The following is a 20926-nucleotide window of genomic DNA, read 5'->3' as shown; positions in this document are numbered from 1 at the left end:
TTGTGAGGAGGGAAAACCAGGCAATACGAGTTTATTTTTAAACATCTTCTATTTCTCTGAATGGCTTTCAAGAGGCAGAAGCCCAGAAATGGTGAAATTCAGTTACAGAACAAGCATGAGGGATGAGAGGCACCCAGGCGGACGAGCACACAGCACCCTTCGTCACATGATGGGGTAAATGCCATGAGCCAGACGCAGCTGGGCCGTGGGGAGGGCAGATCGCAGACCAAGGGGGGGGCAGAGCTGAGAAGGTAGGGGCTCTCTTACCCCTCCTCAGACGAGGGAACTCACGTAGATGAAGAAGCACATGCTCCAACCATTTAAGGAGGCACTTAGGAGATTTACCATAAAAAGCAACTCGAGGAGGTTAGGTTGTAAGGAAGACCAGGGCAGCCTATGTTTGCAAAAGATATAAATAGACCTATAAAGATATAAATAGGGCTTCTGACAGGTAAATACAAGCACACGACGGGTAAGGCTTCACTTTAAATCTTGTTCTGTACGAGACGGGACTGAGATGCTTTTAAGTAGAAACCAGAAGCTAAAGATACGTGTGCTAATCAAGAACTTTGTATGGACACAGTTTAAAATACCCAAGGACAAACCAGGTTATCTCTGAAGCCTCTCACAGACCCCAGGCCCCGTGAGCCTAAGGATCACATCCTTGCACACTCAGCTGGTGGGTTCTGAACGACTCAATTCACTGGGCCCGGGCCAGAGGGTGCAGACGGGAGACTCCAGCACTGGCTTTGGCCTGCAAGATGTGTTTTGTTTGGCCTGCACGATGCTCTCCGAATTCAAAATAGTTGCCAAATTTGAAAGTCCAGATTTTTAGCTTCCCTTGAAAAATGGGGTGGAATATCTGGGAAGGCCACCACACATTCCCACATGGCAGCCACCGAGTCAGACAACAGCATGTGTTGTGCTCCATTACCCTGAAGACCCGGCCTCATCTCTCTGCTCACTTACGGCTCCTGCCTGGTTCAGGGAGGCATCAGGGTCTGTGACCAGGGCCAGGCATCCAGTCTGCAGTGACCTCGTGACTTTCTGCTTGGTGGCAGCTCCAAGCCTTCAGGCCTTAGTCTTGAGCCCTTTACCCTCATATCCATGGCAGACCCATCTTAGCAGTGGACCCAGGAAGGCATATTCACCCACAGGCCAGGGGTGTGGGAGGCATAACCCTCGCCTGTAGAACTCCCACATGTCTTACAGAGACCTCTAACTCTGCAAAGGCCAGTCACTGAAAAGTTGCCAGCCATCCTCCACTTGCACAGACTCAATTCCACAGGCATCGAGGAGATCGAGGTCAAGGGTGAGTCACTTCTGGGCCAGACTAGAACACCCAAGCAGAGGAAGGAATCCCAGCTGAGGCTGGGCTGGGCCAAGGAGGGCCGGAAAGAAGGCAGCTTTTCTCGCCATGACCGCGACATGGCCAGGGCAGCCGGGTGAGGTTGGCAGGTTTTGCGGGTGTTTAGAAAGCTCCACTCAAGTCACAGTGTGAACGACTCCATCTGGATCTGTGCAGCATAAAATCTGCCCAACTGCACATGTTGGCCCTGGGACTAACAGCGAGAGCAAAGAAACAAGTGGAGATGATGAGGCAGGTACAACCAAACGGGGTGTCCTAGCACAGATGTGCCACTTCCTTTCCAAGCTGCGGGAGGTAGGGCTGGGAGGCAGAGGGTTAGGAGCCAAGACCTTGTTGGCCAAAGTCAGACACTGAAAAGAAAGATAAGGAGCTTGGCTTCAGCGGCCCCCATGCTGCACATGTGCAAATGCCCTTGAGATGACGGGAATGGCCAGAAGCAGTCCCAGGAAACAGGGCTGGCCAGAATAAGTAGGGGGGCCCAGGATCCCCAGGTTAACAGATATAACCATCTGTACACACACACAGACACACACACACACACACACACACACACACGTTGTCAGCAGAGATATCTGACCCATAACCCCCCCCCCCATGTAAACATGCATACATGCAGCTATATCCCATTGTGCACACTCATATGAAGGTGTCCACACACACAATCACAGTGGTTGCGGGTGAGAGCAGTCAGCTTGTCTCACCGGAGGTTTTCGGGGCCCCTCTGGCGCTTTTAGGCTGAGCTACCTGCGGGGGCCCAGCACAGCACAGAGCTCCATGGGACAGAAAAGGAACCAAGTCCCCGGACTTGGGCCAGCGGCAGCGTCCTGGCCTCCAGCGCCACCTACCGATGCGAGCGATTTTCAGGCTTTAAAGGCCTTGCAACGGTGAAACCCAGAGAACACCAGTTCCCAGGCGCCTCTAGTTCGGGGAAGCTGCCATCCTCCCTCCTCTCTGTGTCCTGTCGGAGTAGAGTGAGACGCCCCCCCCCATCTTGAATTTAGAGAATGAACAATCAGGGCCTGGCCTGCCCTCTGGAAAGCAGTACCCAACACCAATCGGGATGTCAAAACAGGGTTTCATCTTCCAACTCCAACTCGCTGGTAGGGGCTGCCCGGAAGGCTGGGTTGAGAAGGATTCTGAGGCCCAGTCTGGGCTCATGGGACAAGAGTATCCTGGTGGAAGTGCTGTCTATAGGTAGGACCATGTCTTCACTTTGCCTTTCTCGCAGTGGATCCTGGAACCTTGGTAAACTAGATCTGCAGGGTCCTAGATTTCTCCTAATCCACAATTTCACCATGAGGGTACATGTGCTGCTCACACCCGTCTAGGACCAGAAAATGGCCATTCTAACTATCACTGGAGTTTTCTCTCTTGCTCGCTCGGTAATTTCTGGGCCAGCTGAAGCCCTCGCTGGAGCTGTCTTCATGAAGAACTGGTTCTTCCTTCCACAGAGAGCATATGGATGACTTGTTGTTAGATCAGAATGCTGAAGTCAATACTGGGCACTCCATTTTACCCAAAACTAAGATTTAGCCAAAGCCCATCCATCTACCAGCACTTGTCACTTCCCAAGAGGCCCCATGAGGACAATGAGGAGTCAAGAACAACAAAGCCACGCTGAGCAGGTGCCGAACAGCCAGCTGGGCTCAGGCCTAGCCAGGGGTCCTGCTCCCTGCCCCTCACCCATCCGCTTAGGAGGGCACACTCAACTCAACTTTAAGAGTCAACAGCATTTCAAATTACAACAGGCCGCGGGGCACGTGGAAATAGCTAAAACTTGAAATCTAAACTCCTCAGATGCCAAGGATCTGTCGTGTGTGACATCAAGGCACGTAGCTAGCGCCTGCAATTTTCTGCAGCCCTAAAGATGCCCACAGATGGCCGCAGAAGCCAGAGCAGGCCGCTCCCTTGGCAGTGAAACCAGACTCTGCCTCCAGTGCTTAGGTGGATATGAGCTGGTCTTTCCCCGCCGGTGGGTAGACCCAGGGATATTTGCCTCTGCCCAGGGTCAGATTAATATTTTCAGCTCCTTGGTCTCTGTTGAAACAACTCAACCTGCTGCTGGGTGCAAAAGCAGCCACAGACATATGCAAACCAACGGGCATAGCTGTGTTCCGACAAAAGTGTCTCTACAAAAACGGGTGGTGGACTAGATTTGGCCCATAAACTGCAAAACCCTGCATCAGCCCCATACAAGGGTCTTCAAATGGGGTTCCGGAGAACTTGGGTGGTGCCTCAGGAGCTCTGCAATGTTTGGCTCTCACTTCTTCTTAGCTATGTAAGACACTACAACAAAACCGCACCCGCTCACGTGTTTTATAGCATTTTGACGTGAAGGACGTCAACATGTCCACCGTTGAGCAAGCTCATTCGTCACAAAGGTTCTCTTGCCATCTCCTCTCTGCTGTCCAGGCTGTCCGGAGAATGGCTAAGAGCCTGGGTCCCAACGGGAACTTCAGTGCCAGCGCTGCCACTCGCTAGCTGCATGACTTTGGGCAAGTTGCTCTCTCTAAACGAGCAACCAGAGTGGGCGATGGCCAACGTGCTGGTGCAGCCTCCAGGATGCCCCTTTGGCTGAATTGTGGGAAGACGGAATTGTCACAGTGGAGGGGCCAGGGAGGTTGAGGCCACGAAGGGGCACTCAGGGGCTCAGGGCAGTGCTGTTTACCAGCTGTTACAGAGGTATTTCAATGTTTTAATCACCAGCTGGGTGCACTGGCGCACACCAGTTACACCAGTTGAATATCATTATGATGCTGGATCCATCTGGGATTTGAGCTTCTCACTGGTTTTGATTTCTCCTGGCATCTCCTGCTCCATCCCCACCATTCTGATGGGGACGAGGAGAGAGTGGTTCTGCAATGGTCTTAGCAGGCTCAGGGCAGAGTGGCAGGGCTTGTTTTTCCGCCAACTGGCAGTTTCCATTGGGTCGGGGACTTGGTCGGCAAGCATTTCCTGGGAAGTGCCCTGCAGTACTTGTCAGGGAGTTGTGCTTTGGGCTCCAGGGGCCCAGCATTTCGGGAGCTGCAGCTCCTCTGGCCCAGCCCTGCAGTCCAGTGCGGGCCGTGATGCTCACCTGGCCTTCCAATCTGCCCAGTGATCCAGAAGCAGTGCTCCTCACCCGGGGCTCCTCCTTGCCCCTGGAAAGAATCAGAACGTGCGTCTGGCGCTGCCTCGCCTGCCCCCGGGATCCTGGCCTTTTACTTCAGCCACTGAAAGCTTTTTTCCAGGCCTGAGATGCTCATTTACAGTCTCGATAATAGAGCCAGACCCTAGTGCCCCTCACGCCCAGGGCTGTCTACGTCTATTACTCGCGGCTCCAGTGAAAGGCACGGCTTTTACTGCACCTTATCTCTCTGCTTCCAGCATCATATTTTTCTGCCTCCTGAGAGACCCAGAAGAATCAGGGCTGTTTTATCACTAGGTCCTGGAGGCAGGACCTCCTGGTTTCAGAATCCCTGGGGTTTATCTTAATTAGGCGCCATCTGGTGCCCAACGCACATGTCCATTCTGGCCATGCAGCCTCATACCATGAACCTCGGCTGTGCCAGCGTGCAGGCTGCTGGTGGCTGTGGCTGGCTCTGTGAGCCCTAGAGGCTCGTCCAATGGGGTGATTCTGAGACTGGGGAAGGACAGAGGGCCTTCTGGGGTTTAGCCAAGATCAAAGATGACTCTCTCACTTTCTTTGGTAGAGGCTGTTCTTGGGTCTCCCAGTATCTCTGGCCGGGTACCGAACAGAGGAAGGAACTCAAAACCAGGCCCCCTGCCCTGAGGCCTCCTCTGTTGGCCAGAAGGATCCCGGCTGTGGGTGGAAAGACCCGTACGAAGACATCTTCATCACGTGCCCCCCTCCCCCCCCATGATAAGGCAGTCAGTGGTGGGGTCTGCCCCAGACACTCAGTACGGGCTTGACCTTCCTCCCAGGCCCAGTGTCCCACACAGAGAGTGAAAACCCGGCCCAGCTCTCCTCTTCCAGCCTAAACTATTGCTCATTTTGAGAGCCACCTCTGTCTCCTCACTTTTTCCTCCACCCTGGATTATCTTTCTGCAACTACTATCTTGCCCTACACTGTCCAGACCATGTACTCAGTCAGACCCTGTGCTGAGTCCTCAAAATGACAAAAGTCAGACCCCAGGTGGCCCTTCACCCCCTTCTTCCGCCCTCACCAGCAGTCCAGCTCTCCTGCACACACCTCCAGGCTCCTGCTCCCTATGACAGTACCTTGGGCTTTCCTTACAAGGTGCTTGCTCACAGCGGGACTCCCCGGGGCCTGGGCAATCTGTGGCCCACACAGACGGCGGCTCCCCTTTCTGGGTCTTCCTGAGGGACCAGCCATCAGTGTTCCCACCCTCCTTTATAGAGAGAGCCTGGCTTGTTAGCAAAAGAGGAAGCTGATTCATCAAAGAGAGTTCTCCCCTAGAAGCAGTGACAACGGGGCTGCAGAAGCTCCTGCAAGGGGGAGGCTTCGCTGGTGCGCTGCAGGGGGAGGTGACCTCATCCTGGAGCCCCCTGCACAGCAACCCGGTGACAGGGAGCTCAGTACTTCCACTCACAGTCCCAGAGCTGGAGAATCTTGCCAGTGCACCTTTGCACTCCTTCCCGTCCAACTGTTCACTGCCTCCGACCAGACCTTCCCCCGTCACCCTGGGCAGGCCTTCCCTCGGGTGCAGGCAGGAAGGCAGGACAGGCCGGACAACCTCCCACTGCACCCACTGAGCTTCTTCCCCTGCATTTGGGCCCACCATAGTGAAGCCCAACACTCCCCTCTTCCCCACTGGCAAAGCTGCTCGGCTGAAGCCTGGAGTGAGGGGGTTGGCAGGCAGGAACTACTGAAATTGGGCTAAAAGCAAAAGCAAAGAAGCATGGAGGCCCCTGTGGTGAAAGCGCCTCCTGGGGAAGAGCCTGCAGTGTCCCCTGCTGGCGGAAGCAGAGTTTGCAGCAGGTTAAATTCACTTCTCTCTCCTTCCAGGAGCCCGGCCCCTGGCTGCTGCTGACCCGATGGGTGACTCCGGGTAGGGGACCACAGGAAGCAGATAGGTCATCTTGTCCAGTGCTTTCCAAACATGCAGAATTAGAGGTAGGGTTGCTGTGGACGATTTGCCAATTTGACACAGGCCTCTGAGCTGAGGAGCTGGGGGATCCCGAGCAATGGGCTGACATCCAGGCTCTGTGCTGCTGAGCAGGCCCAGGACCGGGCTGACTTTTTGAAATTCATTCTCGGGACAGCATACCTCTCTAACTGCACTGAGGTACCATATGGTTCAGCAGCAGCGCGGCACAGGGCAATCCTATTAAAACCAAGCTGCTTCGGTGGCGAGTTTGAAAACCACCCCCAAGATCCGGGAATTGAGGCCCCTGAAAGGGAGGGACTTACCCAAAGTCATGGGCTAATGCCAGGACAGGGCTTGGAGCCAGGCTTCTCTCTCGAAGCCATGTTCTTTGCACCACACGGAGCTAGTTTTCATCCCCAGCCCCTTGTGAGACACCATGGCTCCTCCGACACTGCCACCCTCCTTCGTCAACTGCTCCCTGCAACCCGGCTACTCTGCAGTCTTACTCTCCTAGGTGGGATCATGGCACAGTGTTGCCCACAAGGAGGGCTGGTGAGGATGCGGGCTCAGTCTGCCTAAGTCCCTGCAAGTACCTCACTCATGGGGATGAGGGCAGACGTGGAGAGGGACAGAGTGGTGAGGAGCTAGAAGGGTCCAGGGGATGACATGGTGAAGTACGACAGGGAGCTGGAGCAACGTGGGCCAGTGAAGCTGGTGGCTCAGCTACGGTGCAGATGCGGCCTGCTTCATAGCCGCCGTCTGCTTGGGTGTCTGTGCCACACCATAAGGCACATGGGCAGCCACAGTGCCCATCTCCTGAGCCCCGGCCACATGGAACATCTGGTCATCAAAGAAGATGTGTGGGCGGATCTTCTCCAGGAGGGGGCCCTTGGGTGCTCCTGCCAGGAATAAAGCCTCATCCGTCTCCAGCCCCCAGCTGCGCAGCGTCTTGAGAGCTCGGGCCCCAGAACTGGCTGCGCTGCGCGCTGTCACCAAGTAGGTGCGGATTGGACACTCCAGCCGCAGGCCCTTGGAGTAAAACTTCTTCTGCAGCCTACCCAGTGCCTCCAGAAAGCCCTTCAAGGGGCCCTGTGAGAAGGCAAGAGAACACCATGAGTTCCTCTGTCTCCCAAACATTTACCCCCCTCTCCAGATGGGCTCCTTCCAAAAGCCCTAGTGTCTTGCTGTTTGGGGTGGGAAAGCTCTCGAGAGCCCTAAATCTCCCAGGTCTGTTACACCTGCTAGGGCCACTGTGTGTATCAATGGGACTGTAGGTACCTATGTCGGTCTGGGTGTCCCTACTGCGGTGAGTGGGGATGCCTGGGTCAGAGTAACCATAGCAGGACAGCGGTTACCACGTATGTCCATCCATGTGCCCACCAGGTACACGGGTGTCTGTTGTGAGGCTGTGTGATTGTGGCCTTCTGTGTTCTTCAGCAGGGAGGATATTAAAAATATTTGGTACCTGTGGAATGGGCAACCCTCCAATCACAATGGACGCCAGCTGCAAACAACTGGGACAGACAGACCAACATGCACCTGCCAGGTATCGACCCTGCCCACTGGACATGGGTGGCTCGGGGTGTCATGTTCCAGTTCTCTAGGGTCAGGGGAAAGATCTACTCTCTACCATGCCTGGAACGACAAAGCTTAATGGGGATGCATGAATAAAGAAGCAAACTGCATCAGTAGCTGGAAATCAGGGCTTCTAATCTTAGAGACCCCTCATTAGTGGGGGGTGACCCGGAGCACGGAGTGGTCTCCTGGGCCTCTACTGACCACTTAGTGATCAAACTGTCCTGCCCTGCACTCCTAGGGATTTCAGAGGGACTCCACAGGAACCCTCTGATATCAGATGAATATATCCAGGAGCCACAGCTGGAGCCCGCTGAGCTCTTGGAGAAAGAGAATTGAGCACCCAGATTTTTGTGAGAAGCACAAATAGGAGCTCCCAGGAGGCCTGCAAATCCCAACACCTCCAATCCCAACTGGTTTTTTTCTCCAGGCCCCAGGGCATATTCTACTCTCAGGGAGACCCCAAGCAGTGTGAGGGTCCCCGAGCCTCCCAGCCAAGGGATGGATGAAGGGGTGGCCCAAAGCAGGTGGGTTGCTCCAGACCCCACCCCCAGCTGGGGCTCCCTGCTCCCTAAGGAGCTGCCAGGCTTTTCCTTTCCTCCGGGGAGGGAAACGAGGGGGTTCTTGAGGACCTGGGAGATGACTCAAAGGGCTGGGGTAGTCTCAGAGAGGGGATGAGCAGTCCAGAGAGAAGGTGGCAGCTTTGGAGACAGGGTGAGGCCTTCGGAGAGGGGAGGGAAGCTTCAGGGAGGCCCGGGGAGCCTAGAGAGAGGGGGGGCACTTCAAAGGTGGGAGATAGTAAAGGGGATGCAGTTCAGTGAAGGAAAAGAAGCTCTTTGAGGGAGGCCGGGGGTCAGGTGAGAGCTGACCCCTGGTGAGGGGCTGGATTCTGGGCTGAGCTTGGGGTTTGGTTCTCGGCTTGAAGTTCCAGCCTAGGGCAAGTTCTGGGGACCCGCCTCGCCTCTCTCAGGGGTCCTGGGGAGTGTGTGGAGTACCTGAGCCAAAGGTTTATTCTCGTGGGCCTTCTCATGCTCAAAGAATCTGTCCAGCCCGTGGGCTTTGACGATGCGCTCCGACTCATCGGAGAAGAGCACAGCATCCCCGTCGAAGGCCACGCGCAGCTGGCTCTGGGACACAGCCACGTCCCTGCTGGGGCTGAAGATGGTGGCAGCGGCGATCCCTGGGCAGAGAGAGGCAAGTGTTGTCTGCCTTCATCCCGCAATAGGGGTCCCCCCCCGACACCTGTCTCAGCTGCCTGGGGCCAATAGGAGGCTACCTCAAGCTGTCCTAGCCCTACGGGCCTCACCCAGGACTCAGCGAGAGGCTCATGAGGGCTCATATTCAGAATATTGAAAAACTGGTCAGTCAGATGGACGGTGGCTTTGCTCTGAGTAGGGCTCTGAGGGTCCTGGCCCATGTCAGGGTCCCCCTTTTGTTGTGGCTTTGCAGGAAGCTCTAGGAGAGCCCCCAGGAAACAGGGGTCCCTCAGAGGACTCAGGAAAGCAGCTGTTTATCAAACAGTATGGAGGAATTTCAATTCTTTGATATCTAGCAAGGTCATCCTGGTGTGGACCAGCTGAATGTCAGTCCTGACTGGGAGGAAGGGTCCCCCAGGCCACTGCTATCCTTCTAGGAGATCCTCATAGGCACTTGATGTGGACCTATGGGGGGCAGCTGGGAAGTAGCCCCAATCCTGGCTTGGCCTCAGTTACTCTCTACTGTTGATTCCGGCAAGTCCATCACCTTCTCTGAACCAAGGTAAGATTAAGTGTGTCTGGAGCTGAGATCCCAGGCTGAAGGCACCCCTGCTTTACTGCCACAATGACACCACGCATGCCCCACTCAGGGTTCCTTGGGGCAACCTTGAGGATGACCATCAAGGGCAGTACCAGTGCCATCTGACTATGTACCCAGACTCTGCAATCCTGGGCTTCTCCAGGAGTCAGGATGCCCCAGACTGGAGCTGCACTGGACAGCAGAGCCAGCCCGAGGAGGCTGGAGGCCTGGGGCTCTCTTCTCTAGTGGTCATCGCTCCAAACCTGCTTCTGCCCTGCTCTTGGGACTCTAGGCTCACAAGGGCTGGACTAGAGCGGAACTCTGGGAGGAGAGAGAGCAGTGCCAGGCAGTCTCAGCAGCCTGAAGCTGCTCTAAGTAGGGCCGGGCCCTGGGCAGCAGGCCAGGCACCTTCTCAGTGCCTGTAACACTGGGGCTGAGGTGAACCAGGACCACCCAGCTCTGGGCAAGACCTCCCTCCTGACCCTCCCTGCTCGCTGGCCTGAGCTCAGATTTCAGACATACAAAGGCACACATGCAGTGGGGCAGCCCTTCCTCCCCTGTGGGCCTCTTTTCTTCCATGAGCAAGACAGATACATACCCCGTCAGGAGCACCAACACTGTGGATACCTCCCCAAGCCGCCCCTTGAAAGAGACACTTGGAGGGAAATTCTCTTGGTCAGTACCTGCGGCTGGGTCTCCTAACCCGACCTCAGCACTGGGCCACCAGCTGCTGGAATGCTAGCCATTTCCCAGACCCCAATGCTCAGGATGAGCTAGACACCCACCTTCCTCCCCACCAGCCCAGACAGGCAGAGGCTGCTCATGGTCACACAGGCCTCAGAACCTGGAGGATTCTTAGAAGGGAGTAGCTTTCTGGGCTGTGAGGAGGGTTTCTATGGAAAGAGAAGGCTGTGCAATGCCAATGAGTAAAAAGCATCCTTCACACGGTAGGGTCGGAGGTGGGAGAGTGGACTAGAAGGCCAGTGGGTGGAGTAGGTGGGCCTTATTCTCAGAGCTCACAGGACAGGCCGTAGGAATTAAGGAAGGCACTCCCTCTCCGATGACCACAGTTGCCCTGAGCACCTGCTCAGAGATTTAGGACCAGGCCCCCCGCCTCGGTAACCCCTTCGTCGGACTCCCCAGATTCTCCTTCCCCAGGATGACTCACCTTCATCGATAGCTTCCCGCACTTTTTCTGCATCAGCTGACAAGTAGAGGTTGGTGTGATAGGCCTTGAGGTAGCAGATGGGGCTATTCCCACCTGTCATGCAGAACCGCTCGATGAACAGGTCTGGGGAGGAGGTAGAGAGCACCCAGGTGACACCGAGGCAACCCTCAGGGCCTCAGAGTGGTCCCTCCATGTCCAGCGGGAGCCCTCTGGGTTCTGAGTGGTGACGGGGCAGCAGAGGGATTCTCCGAGTGATTTTAGGCCCCCCTTCCCCTCTCTGAGCCCCTCCATCCTTCACCCACAAAATATGGATGATCAAGCAGGACTGACTGCCTGGAATAGCTCTTGTCAGGTAATCACGGTACTATAAAAGGGGGGTCTCCAGCCAAGATCTGACCCTCCGACCATACATAGCTGATTAGAGAGAGGCAGACACGTGACCCAAGCTGGGCCAATCAGATCGTCTCCAGGCCTCGGCTGATGGTCACCTGGAAGCCCTGCGTGCACAGGTTGGAAAAGCTTTGCTGGTTGGTCAGTGGCTGCTGCTCTGACCCCCCAGTTACTCCATCGCTCCCCCTGCCCCACCAGTGGGACAATCCACATGCAAGGGGTAATCCCTGGTGCACCAGGGGCCCTGGAGGGCCCTGCTCCAGTCCTGTGGGTGGTGTCTCTTGATTTCTCCCTACCTACATCCTAAAGGAGTTAAATATTTTGAATATCATCTCTGCTCCCAGCAATCTGAAGTTAGGATGAAAAAATGCCACTGAACTCCGTTGGTTGCTTAAAACAAGGGTTTGTAACTTACAAATTTTGGCCACGTTCAGGAAAAGCAGAGAAACCTAGTCTGGGGAGAGACACGTGGATGGGGCGGATGGAAACAGACGTGCTGAGAGGAGCCGAAATAAGGGCTCACGTGGCCCAAGAGAAAAAGCCCAGGAGAGGTCCCCAGTACTTGGATTCAGGCTGTGGTGGGCCCAATTGTACTTCCTGCCCTGTGGTTCTAGGAGACACTTTTTTAACCTAAAATAAGAAATTGGGCAGCCCAGGTGGCTCAGTGGTTTAGCGCTGGCTTCAGCCCAGGGCGTGATCCTGGGGACCCGGGATGGAGTCCCATGTGGGGCTTCCTGCGTGGAGCCTGCTTCTCCCTGTACCTCTCTCTCTCTCTCTCATCTCTGTGTATTCTCATGAAAAAATAAATAAAATATTTTAAAAAATAAGAAATTACCATATTCTTTTTTTTTTTTTAAACTTTTATTTATTTATGATAGGCACACAGTGAGAGAGAGAGAGGCAGAGACACAGGCAGAGGGAGAAGCAGGCTCCATGCACCGGGAGCCCGATGTGGGATTCGATCCCAGGTCTCCAGGACCGCGCCCTGGGCCAAAGGCAGGCGCCAAACCGCTGCGCCACCCAGGGATCCCAAAATTACCATATTCTTGTCAGCATAAGCTAGCTCTGGAGGGTCTATTGCTTTCAGTCAAGAGTTTGGACGAAGATACAAAGTCCCTTCATTCTGACAACTCCACCCGCTTCTCCTAGCAGCCTTGTGAGGCCTGTGAGCCTCACTGCAGATGGGGAAACTGAGGCACAAAGGCAACAAGTGCCCTGCCCAATACATAGGCAGTGGGGCCTGGGCAGCATACTGGAGCCAACTTGTACCGGCTTGTAAGAGTCAGATGCTAAACATTCAGGGATTTTTTTCCAAGCAAGATTGCTCAACTGTTGATAACTTTAAATCAGCCACGGCCAGGTATTTACACCCTAAGATGGCCATACTCCGATCAGGGTTGTTCTTTCTGGTTTTGTTTTGGTTTGGTTTTCTTAAAAAAACCCAGTTTACCAGCATACCTCTGGGCTGCAGGCTCTAGTTGGCATTGCCTACCCCCCTGCAGACGTGTGGCCCCATCCCCAGGTGTCTCATAGGGGCGTCCCAGGGCCAGGCCCCTGATGCTCACCGTAGTGGTTGATACTGTTGATGAGACGGACACCCACTTGAGCGTGGTTGTTGGTGACGAGGACGATGTCGAAGATGTCTTCACTCTCGGGGTACAGCTCCCGCAGCCTTCTGTTCACAGCCTCCAGAGCCTGGATGGGAGAGAGGACCCCCCACCTCTACTCAGGCCCCCAGGACCTGATGTCTGGAGTTGGTAACCAGCGTGGAGGAGGAGTGAGCTGGAGTCTAACGGGGGCAGAGAGGGATGGTCAGGGGTTGGCCAGGGGCAAGATGCGTGGACCTAACGTCAGCCGTCGTGCTGGTTGACTGCTGCACAGGGGCGCCTCACTGAAGGGTGAGTGGGGGCCCCATCCACCAGCTCCACTCACCGAGCTAGTTGCCTGGAGCGGGGCTGCACTGGCGCAGAGGACAGGGAGGCTTCTTCCCACAGTGGCTCTGTCCCCACGCCAAGCCCGTGCATCTGCCCCTTTCCTTACTCAGACCCCCAGGAATGCTCTTGCTCCCCCAACGAAGGCACCCTAGGGCACCCACCTTCACAAAGGGGAAGGCTGGCCCGGGGCTGAAGGGCTCGTTCTCGTGTTCCAGCTGGTAGCGCACATACTCTTCCACGCCCTGCTCCGTGTAGATGCGCTGCTCCTCATCCATGCGGAACAAGGCTCGGGAGGACACAGCAATGGTGACAGCATTCTGGGGCTTGGGCTGTGGAGGTGCCAGAGGAGGGCTGTTACTCACCCTCCCCGATGCAGGTCTCTGGTGCCAGCCTGTCTGGGTGCTGGGGACAGGGAGAGGACCCAGGCCCAGCCCCTGCCCTCAGATGGCTCAGCCTTGGGCAGAGGTGGCCCTGGATCAGAACCCCCTCCGGGCAGGACCCCACCAGGAGCTCAGGGAGATGGTGGCTCCTTGCCAAGGAGCACGATCTGGTGGGAAGACGTGCCTTCAGGGAGTTTGCAATCTAGTTGGCCATCTGGACAGTGGAAAAATGAACACAGGGTGTGTAGCCAGAGTATGACTGATGCTCCAGATGGTCTCCAGATGGTTTCCATTATAAAATGAGAGCTACATGCCCCTTAGGAAGACATGGTGCCCAGAAACATGGCATTTATGTAAGGAAGTTTTATTTCCAGCCCAGATCTTTCTTCTAAGATCCAGACTCCTATATCTAACTGCCCCAGTTGACTAACAGACACTCAGACTCAACATGCTCGAGGCTGAGGTCCCACCACCCCCTGCACCTCCAAACCTGGTCCTCCACCCCCTTCCTCATCTCCATGGACTCAACCCTGAGGTTAGAGCCCAGAAGTCCACCTCAACTCCTTCCCCCTCCTCAACTTCCCTCCCTACACCAATCCATCCATCCATCCATCCATCCATCCATCCATCCATCCATCCACCCTTCCATCCATCCGTCACAAAAACCTGTCAACACTATAGAATCCATCCACCTCTTTGTGGTTTCTCTGTCAAGGTCCAGTCTGTCACCATCTCCCGCCCCAGGTCATCCATATTGTTGTCAGGGGATGTTTCTCAAGTTCAAATCTGATGACCCCCTTTCATTGGTACTCAATCCTCACAAACTCTGTTCCACGGGCCTGCATATGGGGTAAGAAGCCCTTCGAGACTGATGCCCTACCTCTCTGCGCAGTCACCTTCCTGTTACCCCACTTTGCTCAATCTGACCCTTCTCATGTGGGACCATACCTTCCTGTCTGTCCCTGAGCCTTTGCACTCCATGTGCCCTCTTCCCTTAGCTCTTCATCTAGCTCCTCATCCAGCTACCCCCACCTACAGATCTCAAACTACACGTCACCTACAGGAAGTCCTCCCTCGCTCCTAGTCATGGGCTTGCTACCTCTCCCATACATTTCCCGTTTTAGTTAAGTTTAGCACAGGCCTTGGGATCCCTGGGTGGCTCAGAGGTTTGGTGCCTGCCTTTGGCCCAGGGCGTGATCCTTGAGTCCCAGGATCAAATCCCACATCAGGCTCCCTGCATGGAGTCTGCTTCTCCCTCTGCCTGTGTCTCTGTCTCTCTCTCCCTCTCTGTATCTCTCATAAATGAATAAATAAATAAATAAAATCTTAAAAAAAAAAGTTTAGCACAGGCCTGATTGCTTATTTAACTATTTCCAGACAGAGTTCTGGGTAGGAAGCAGGAACCATGCTTAAGCTCGGAGGAAGCATGAACCGGGACTGTCTTGTTCATTTATTGTATCGACAGTTCTTAAAGCTGTGCCGAGCACACAGTAGGTGCTCAGTAAATTTGTAATGCCTCCGAACTCTAAGTAATCTAGTTCAAAGAAAAACAGTACTTGCCATGACAAAGCTAACATGAACTGGAAGCCTCAGGGCGGTCCCCTAATCTGTTTAGCTTGCTTGACATATAGTAGGTGCTCCTGGAACACTTCTTTGGTTGATGCAAAGTTTATGAACATTTACTGGTTCTCTGTGCCAGGTCCCTGGACTCTGCCTGGGAGTGGTCCTGGTAAGTGACTTGGCACCTGCCCTCAGAGTCACAAGCTGATGGGGAAGAAGGGGCAGTGAAAACACACACAAAAGGGGCCGGAATCAGTACTTAGGACACAGGTGAAAGAAGAGTCTTGATGACAGGGGTTCACAGTAGGTTGTGGGGGGCATTTTCATGGAGCTGGGAAGGAGGAGTCAGGTGCAGGAAGGCCTAAGGAGGTGAGCATGCCCTGGTGCATTCACAAAGGTGAGCAGAGCACAGGGCAGAGGGAGTGGGTATATGCGAGCCCAGATGAGTGGGCAGGTGCTAGGAGGCCTTCCCCAGGGCCCAGGAGGGCCTCAGAACTCCTTCAGCACCTGCAGTGGAATAGGGAGAGGCCATATGCCACCACAGCAGCTGGACCCTTTATAATCCCTGGGGAGGATCAGAACGTGGGGCTTGCCTGTGGGTACACAGGCACCCAGGGTCCCAATACACCTCTGTGACTTGTGCATCCCTGGAACGGCGATTCCCACATTGCAGGTGAGGAAACAGAGGCTCAAGTTGGACCTCTGATGCTGGCCTGCTCCTGACAGCGCTGCTGGCCACATACTCCACCCCACTGCTTCTCTCTGGAATCAAGCCGGGACCCAATCAGTTGACAACACTGAGTGATTACCATGTGACAGGCACTGTGCCAGGGACATGGCAGGAAACAATATAGGCATGATCCTCGTCCCCATGGAGCTTGTGATCTATCTCTAAGACCGAGATTTGTGCCCTCTTTTAGAAGAGCATTATCCAGAACTTTCTGTGATAATAGACACGTTCAGTCACTTGAAATGTGACTAGTGAGTCTGAGGAACTGGAATTTTAATTGTATTTCATTTTAATCCATTTAGATTTAAGTAGCTATGAGTGGCTAGTGGCTAATGAAGCTTTAGACCTCAAAGTAGTAAATGGAAGACCAGAGAGTTCCCCAAGCAGATGTGGTAAGCCTCAGTTTACATACGACTTTTACTCCGATCAAGAGGATGTATTTGGCCAGCAGAGTCAGAGAAGGGCAGTGGAAGGACAGGTGCCTCTGCTCTGGGCTCAACCCAAGTACTCTCCCAGTTGCCAACCACCCCAGTTTGTGGGATCACAGGCTGGGTACCTCCCAACCCCTCAGCAACTGTGAGCTTTCAAGGAAAGAAGGGAAAATAAAAGAAAAGGGGCGACAGAGGGCTGGCCAGGGATGGTAAGGGTGGGGTCGGGGGAGTGGGGAGACCCTTCTCATAAACACAGGAAGCCTGCTGGCCTTCCACCCGCTGGGCTTACTGCCCCAGGGACAGGCCCATCACCCCTCAAGGACAGAAAGCCAGCTGCCCTCCCAGCCCCTTCAGGCAGGTGCCCAAGCCAGCTGCTCCAGCCCAGGCAGCCAGCCAAGGTCTCACTCCTCACTTGCTGAACCACAGTCCCTGCCAGGCTGCTGTGTTCTGGTTCCCCTCTGGCTGACCTACCTAGACCCCATCCCATCCCACTGCTGGCCATCCCAAGAAAAATATCCCAGTTGCCTTGGCCCCAGGAGTCTCCATTTCCCTCTTTTACAAATGGGGACGTAAGCTCAGAGAGGGACAGAGTATTGGCTCTACATCACACAGCAAAGTCAAGGCCGATCCAGTTAGGTTAAGATCCCAAATCTCTGGCCTCTGTCCACACAGCAGCACCCCACCCCGCTTAGGCCCCTCCTTGATAGCTCCCAGATGACTCCAACCCCTTCTTCCATTTCAGACACTTCCTTGGGACCCTGGCCCCATGCACCCCTCCCCCTCCAGAGTTGGGAGAAATGGTGAGGGAACACCATGCCTTCAGTCTGAGGTCTCTAAGGGCAGGGCTCTCTCCTCAGAGTGGAGGCCCCCAGGGCAGGACCCTTCTTTCAGCTCTGCCTGCTGTGACCCTGGACAAGTAGGGTCCAGAAGGCATGAACTGCTGTGACAGATACAGAAAGAGCGGCCTTTCCAGGCTCCAGGGAAGAGCTGAAGGGACAGGTAAAGGGCTGGCCAGAGCTGGGGGAAAGCCAAGCCCTTGGAGATGCCCCTGGACCCCTTGGAGATGCCCCTAGACCTACACGCAGAGGGAGACCACCCCCTCATTGGGTTGTCAGGCATTCACCGAGGAACACCTTCTCCAGAACACAGAAAGAATCTGGATTCCAGAGTGGGAATTGGGTCGGGGGACCTTTCTCCTAGAGCAGGGACTCAGCCTGGGAACAGTGGGCTCCAGGGAGCTAGGGTCCTGGCAATTCTCTGCCTTTCCCCAGGGCTGGGGGTCCGGTGGGGGGGGCGCGGTAATGGAGGAGAGCCAGCTCTCATGTAGGCCAACATGATTCTCCTCCTGTCAGGTCCAAGAGAGGAAGGCAGCCAAAAGCTGTTATTTCTAAAAAGTCTTATGGGAGAAGAGCTGCTGGAGGAGAGAGGGACAAGATAGGTCTGAACGGAGGAGTTGTCTGACCCCTTGAGGTGAGAGGCTCCTACAGGCCTTCAGGGCTGAAATATTCCACTCAGGCTCCTGGGAATGAGAATAAGCTCTAATGGGGCCCAAGAGGTCTAAGGCCCCAAAATAGCCTATGGGAGGAGGGGTTACCGCAGGAAGGGGTGGGGGCTGGGAGGACCATGAGGCCTCAGGGGTCATGGCTGACAACTAGGCCTGAGCTCCCTGGTTCCACCCTACTTGGGATGGAGATGCATTGGTGAGCTCCACTCACCACCCCAGCCCCAGTGTCCATCTCCTGGGCCACGGCCAGGACACTAGTCGAACTTCCTCCTCAGGCAGAGACCAGCCTCCTCATTGGTCTGCCTGCTGCCAGACTCACTCTCCCATCCCTCCCTTACAGGGCCCCAGAGCGATCTTGCTCGAATGAAATGGGACTAATGGTTTTCTTCCTTTTTAAAAAGCAGGTTGACTTTTTCTTTCAATGGACTCCTGGGAGAACCCCAATATGTAAATTAGATATTGCTATAGTTTCTTAGCATAAATGTATGTTACTAGTTCATTCATACATTCATACAAAAAATTTTATTTACTTATTTGTTATTTACTTATGTTTATTTTGTCAACCAATGGAAACAGCACAGTTGTATAAGTAATAAATTTGAAACTTGGGGGTTAGGCTGCCCGTGCAGACTTAAACTTCATCGTCTAGTCAATCTGTTCCGGTGTTGGTTGGTGTGTGCACACAGTCTTGAGAAAGTCCTGAGTCACACCAATAAGTGGTTGCAAGTGGTAAAAAAATTTTTGCTTTGTTTTAAACTACGGGCCTCAAGGTACTCAGCAACAATAATTGCCAGCAATCTCAAGATAAACTTCTAGTAAACAGTTTATAGGAAAAGCTTTAATCTGAAGTTTACTAAAAACAACAAAAACACCTAATCAACCTGCAGTATAAATTAGTATACTGGTGTAATCAATCGAAGGTGCTAAGATGTCCATCTAACGCGTTAGAGTGAATTGAGTTTTATTACACGTTTTTAATTGTTTAGGGGGTAAAGAAAAAGGAAAATAAATTGGATCCATAAGTGTGCAGACCTCCAGAAACATGGGGCCCTAATGGAAACTCGTTTTAAAACCCCTAACCTCATTGAACACCTAGGCTCCTTAGTATGGCATTCAAGGCCTTGTGTGGGATCTCTGGCATCCCTCCCATGTGTCTTCCAAAGATCCTGCATTCTCCTACTCAGGTTCAAAGTCAGCCCCAAGGCTTTAGGGGCTTGTTTCCCTGTCTGCCTGGGAAATGCTGCATACCCAGGCTTCACGGTGAGCTCAAAGGCTAGGAGCTCAAAGGCTAGGTCTGCAGAGCCTTCCTCAGTGGCAGTCACTCACTCTTGCTTGCTCCCTCCGCTGCATGTAGGGTGTTTGCTTTGAGTGCTCACCATGTCCCGGTCTCCCCCAGCCCCCGTGAGCTCCTGAGGCAGGGACTCAACCAAATTCATCTCCCAGTTCCCACTGCTGAGCAGAGCCTAGAGATGCTGCAGGGAATGACTGTGGAGTGACTGTTGCCCCCTTCCTGGGGAAGGGCCCTTGGAGGGAAGCAGCAGGATGCTTTAAGGTCAGGCGGGAACCGTCTAGAGGATGCCTCTGGGCCAACCTCCTGCTCAGTCCCCTTCCCAAGCTCGGAGAGCTCGGAATGCGCAAGGCCCAGGGACAGCCGGGACATCAGGGATCTGACCGATGGCAAGAGGGGCTCTCGCCTCTGTGTGGGTCTCCCAGGGCTGAGACGGCCGGGGGGCCCGGGGGCGCTGATGCGCCCTGCGATGGGCGCGGAGGCCCCGGCTGTGGCGCAGAGCCCAGCGCCGCTCCTTCCCTGAGGACGCAGGCGGCGCAGCAGCCGGAGCCGGAGCGCAGGGCCTTGAGCCAGAAGCCCGAACGCAGGCGCCGGGTCCGGAGCCCGAAGCCCAGTGGGGGCACCTGAGCGCCCCGCGAGGGGCCGGGTTTCCAGAGTCGGTTACCCGAGCCCGGGCCGCGCACCCGCTCCGCCGCCAAGTGCAGTGGGCGCGCCCCGGCCGCCCGCTCGCGCAGGAGCCGGGCCGAGGACGGCGTGGGGGAGGGGGCCCTGGCGGGGAACCCGAGCCCCGGGGACAAGAAGACACCGGCGCGCAGCTCCCAAAATAAACGCGAGCCGGCGCCAAAGGCCCGGCACATTCTGGGGCGGAGGAGCCGCGTCCCCCCCGGGCGCTGCCTCGGGCCCCTCCGGGGGCTGCCGCCCCTCCCGCGGAGCCCCCTCCCCTGCCCTCCTCCGTCCCCAGGCCCTGCTGTTACCGATTTGGGTTTCTTCTTGGGCGCGAGGTTGTCGTAGAAAGTCTTGCTCTCCTCCCAGCCCGGGGCCGCCGCGGTCTCTGCCCCCGGGCCGGGCTCGCGGGGCGCCCGGGGCTCCCCGGGTTCCATGCTCCGGAGGCCACCGGGCGGGCGGGAGCGGCGGCGGGGACGCGGCGCTGGCGGGGCTGCGCTGCTGCAGGAGGCGCGTCCCGGGCGTGGGAAGGGGGGCGGGCCGCGGCGGGGAGGGCGCGCGCGCGGGCCGCGGGGGGGCGGGGGCCGGAGGGCCGGGGGGCGGGGGGGCGGGGGCCGGGGCTCGCCAAACTCGCCCTCCCCGCTGCGGGCGTGCTGCTGCCGCTGGATGTGCCCTGCGGGGCAGCTGAGTCCCCAAGTGAATGCGGGGCGGGGGGCGGGCACTAGGGAGGCTTTGGCGTGTCGGGCTCCCAGGAGGAGGGGCCCCGGAGCAGGCTTGTGGGCTGCGGCGGATTCGGGATTTCGGGGATCAGGGGCACCGACAGAGGAGAGGCCTGACAACTTTTCTTCCCAGGATGGTGATCCTCAAAGGGGAAAATGGAAACCTTAGCCTCCCCCCACCCGCCCAAAGCTAAGCCGCCTCTTTCCCGGGTCCCTGGGAATCCGATGGCCGACCCTAGTCCATCCTGCGGAGGGAGAGGGTGGCGGGTGGACAGCTCCGTCCTCGAGCAGGACCCGGCGCCCAGCCCGCCGCACCACAGCGGGCCCAGCTGGCAGCTACTCCCCACCAAGGCGGAAGGACGTTTGAAGTCAGTGGCGACACCGGGG

The 20926-nt window shown here is 55.7% G+C and overlaps 1 protein-coding gene across 1 annotated transcript; it reads right to left on the bottom strand.

The window, feature by feature from the left end:
* NT5C1A (5'-nucleotidase, cytosolic IA) lies at positions 1 to 20302 on the bottom strand. The gene is made up of 6 exons (XM_077844633.1): positions 20132 to 20302; positions 13426 to 13593; positions 12896 to 13025; positions 10941 to 11063; positions 8992 to 9176; positions 1 to 7510 (listed from the first exon to the last, which is right to left on the bottom strand). Exons 1-6 carry the CDS (start codon positions 20255 to 20257, stop codon positions 7145 to 7147), a joined length of 1098 nt encoding a protein of 365 aa, XP_077700759.1. The 5' UTR covers positions 20258 to 20302; the 3' UTR covers positions 1 to 7144.
* Between the last annotated feature and the right edge of the window lie 624 nt (positions 20303 to 20926).

This window comes from Canis aureus, chromosome 13, assembly GCF_053574225.1.
Source record: "Canis aureus isolate CA01 chromosome 13, VMU_Caureus_v.1.0, whole genome shotgun sequence".
NCBI lineage: Eukaryota > Metazoa > Chordata > Mammalia > Carnivora > Canidae > Canis > Canis aureus.
The sequence above is the reverse complement of the archived record's forward strand: the minus strand, read 5'-3'. Positions and strand labels throughout refer to the sequence as shown.

Coding starts and splice junctions, on each gene's coding strand:
- NT5C1A (XM_077844633.1), bottom strand. CDS start 20,257: ATGGAACCCGGGGAGCCCCGGGCGCCCCGCGAGCCCGGCCCGGGGGCA. Junction 13,026..13,425: donor CAGCCTTCCCCTTTGTGAAG/GTGGGTGCCCTA, acceptor TCTCCCATCCAG/GCTCTGGAGGCTGTGAACAG. Junction 9,177..10,940: donor GCGGGAAGCTATCGATGAAG/GTGAGTCATCCT, acceptor CTCTCTGCCCAG/GGATCGCCGCTGCCACCATC.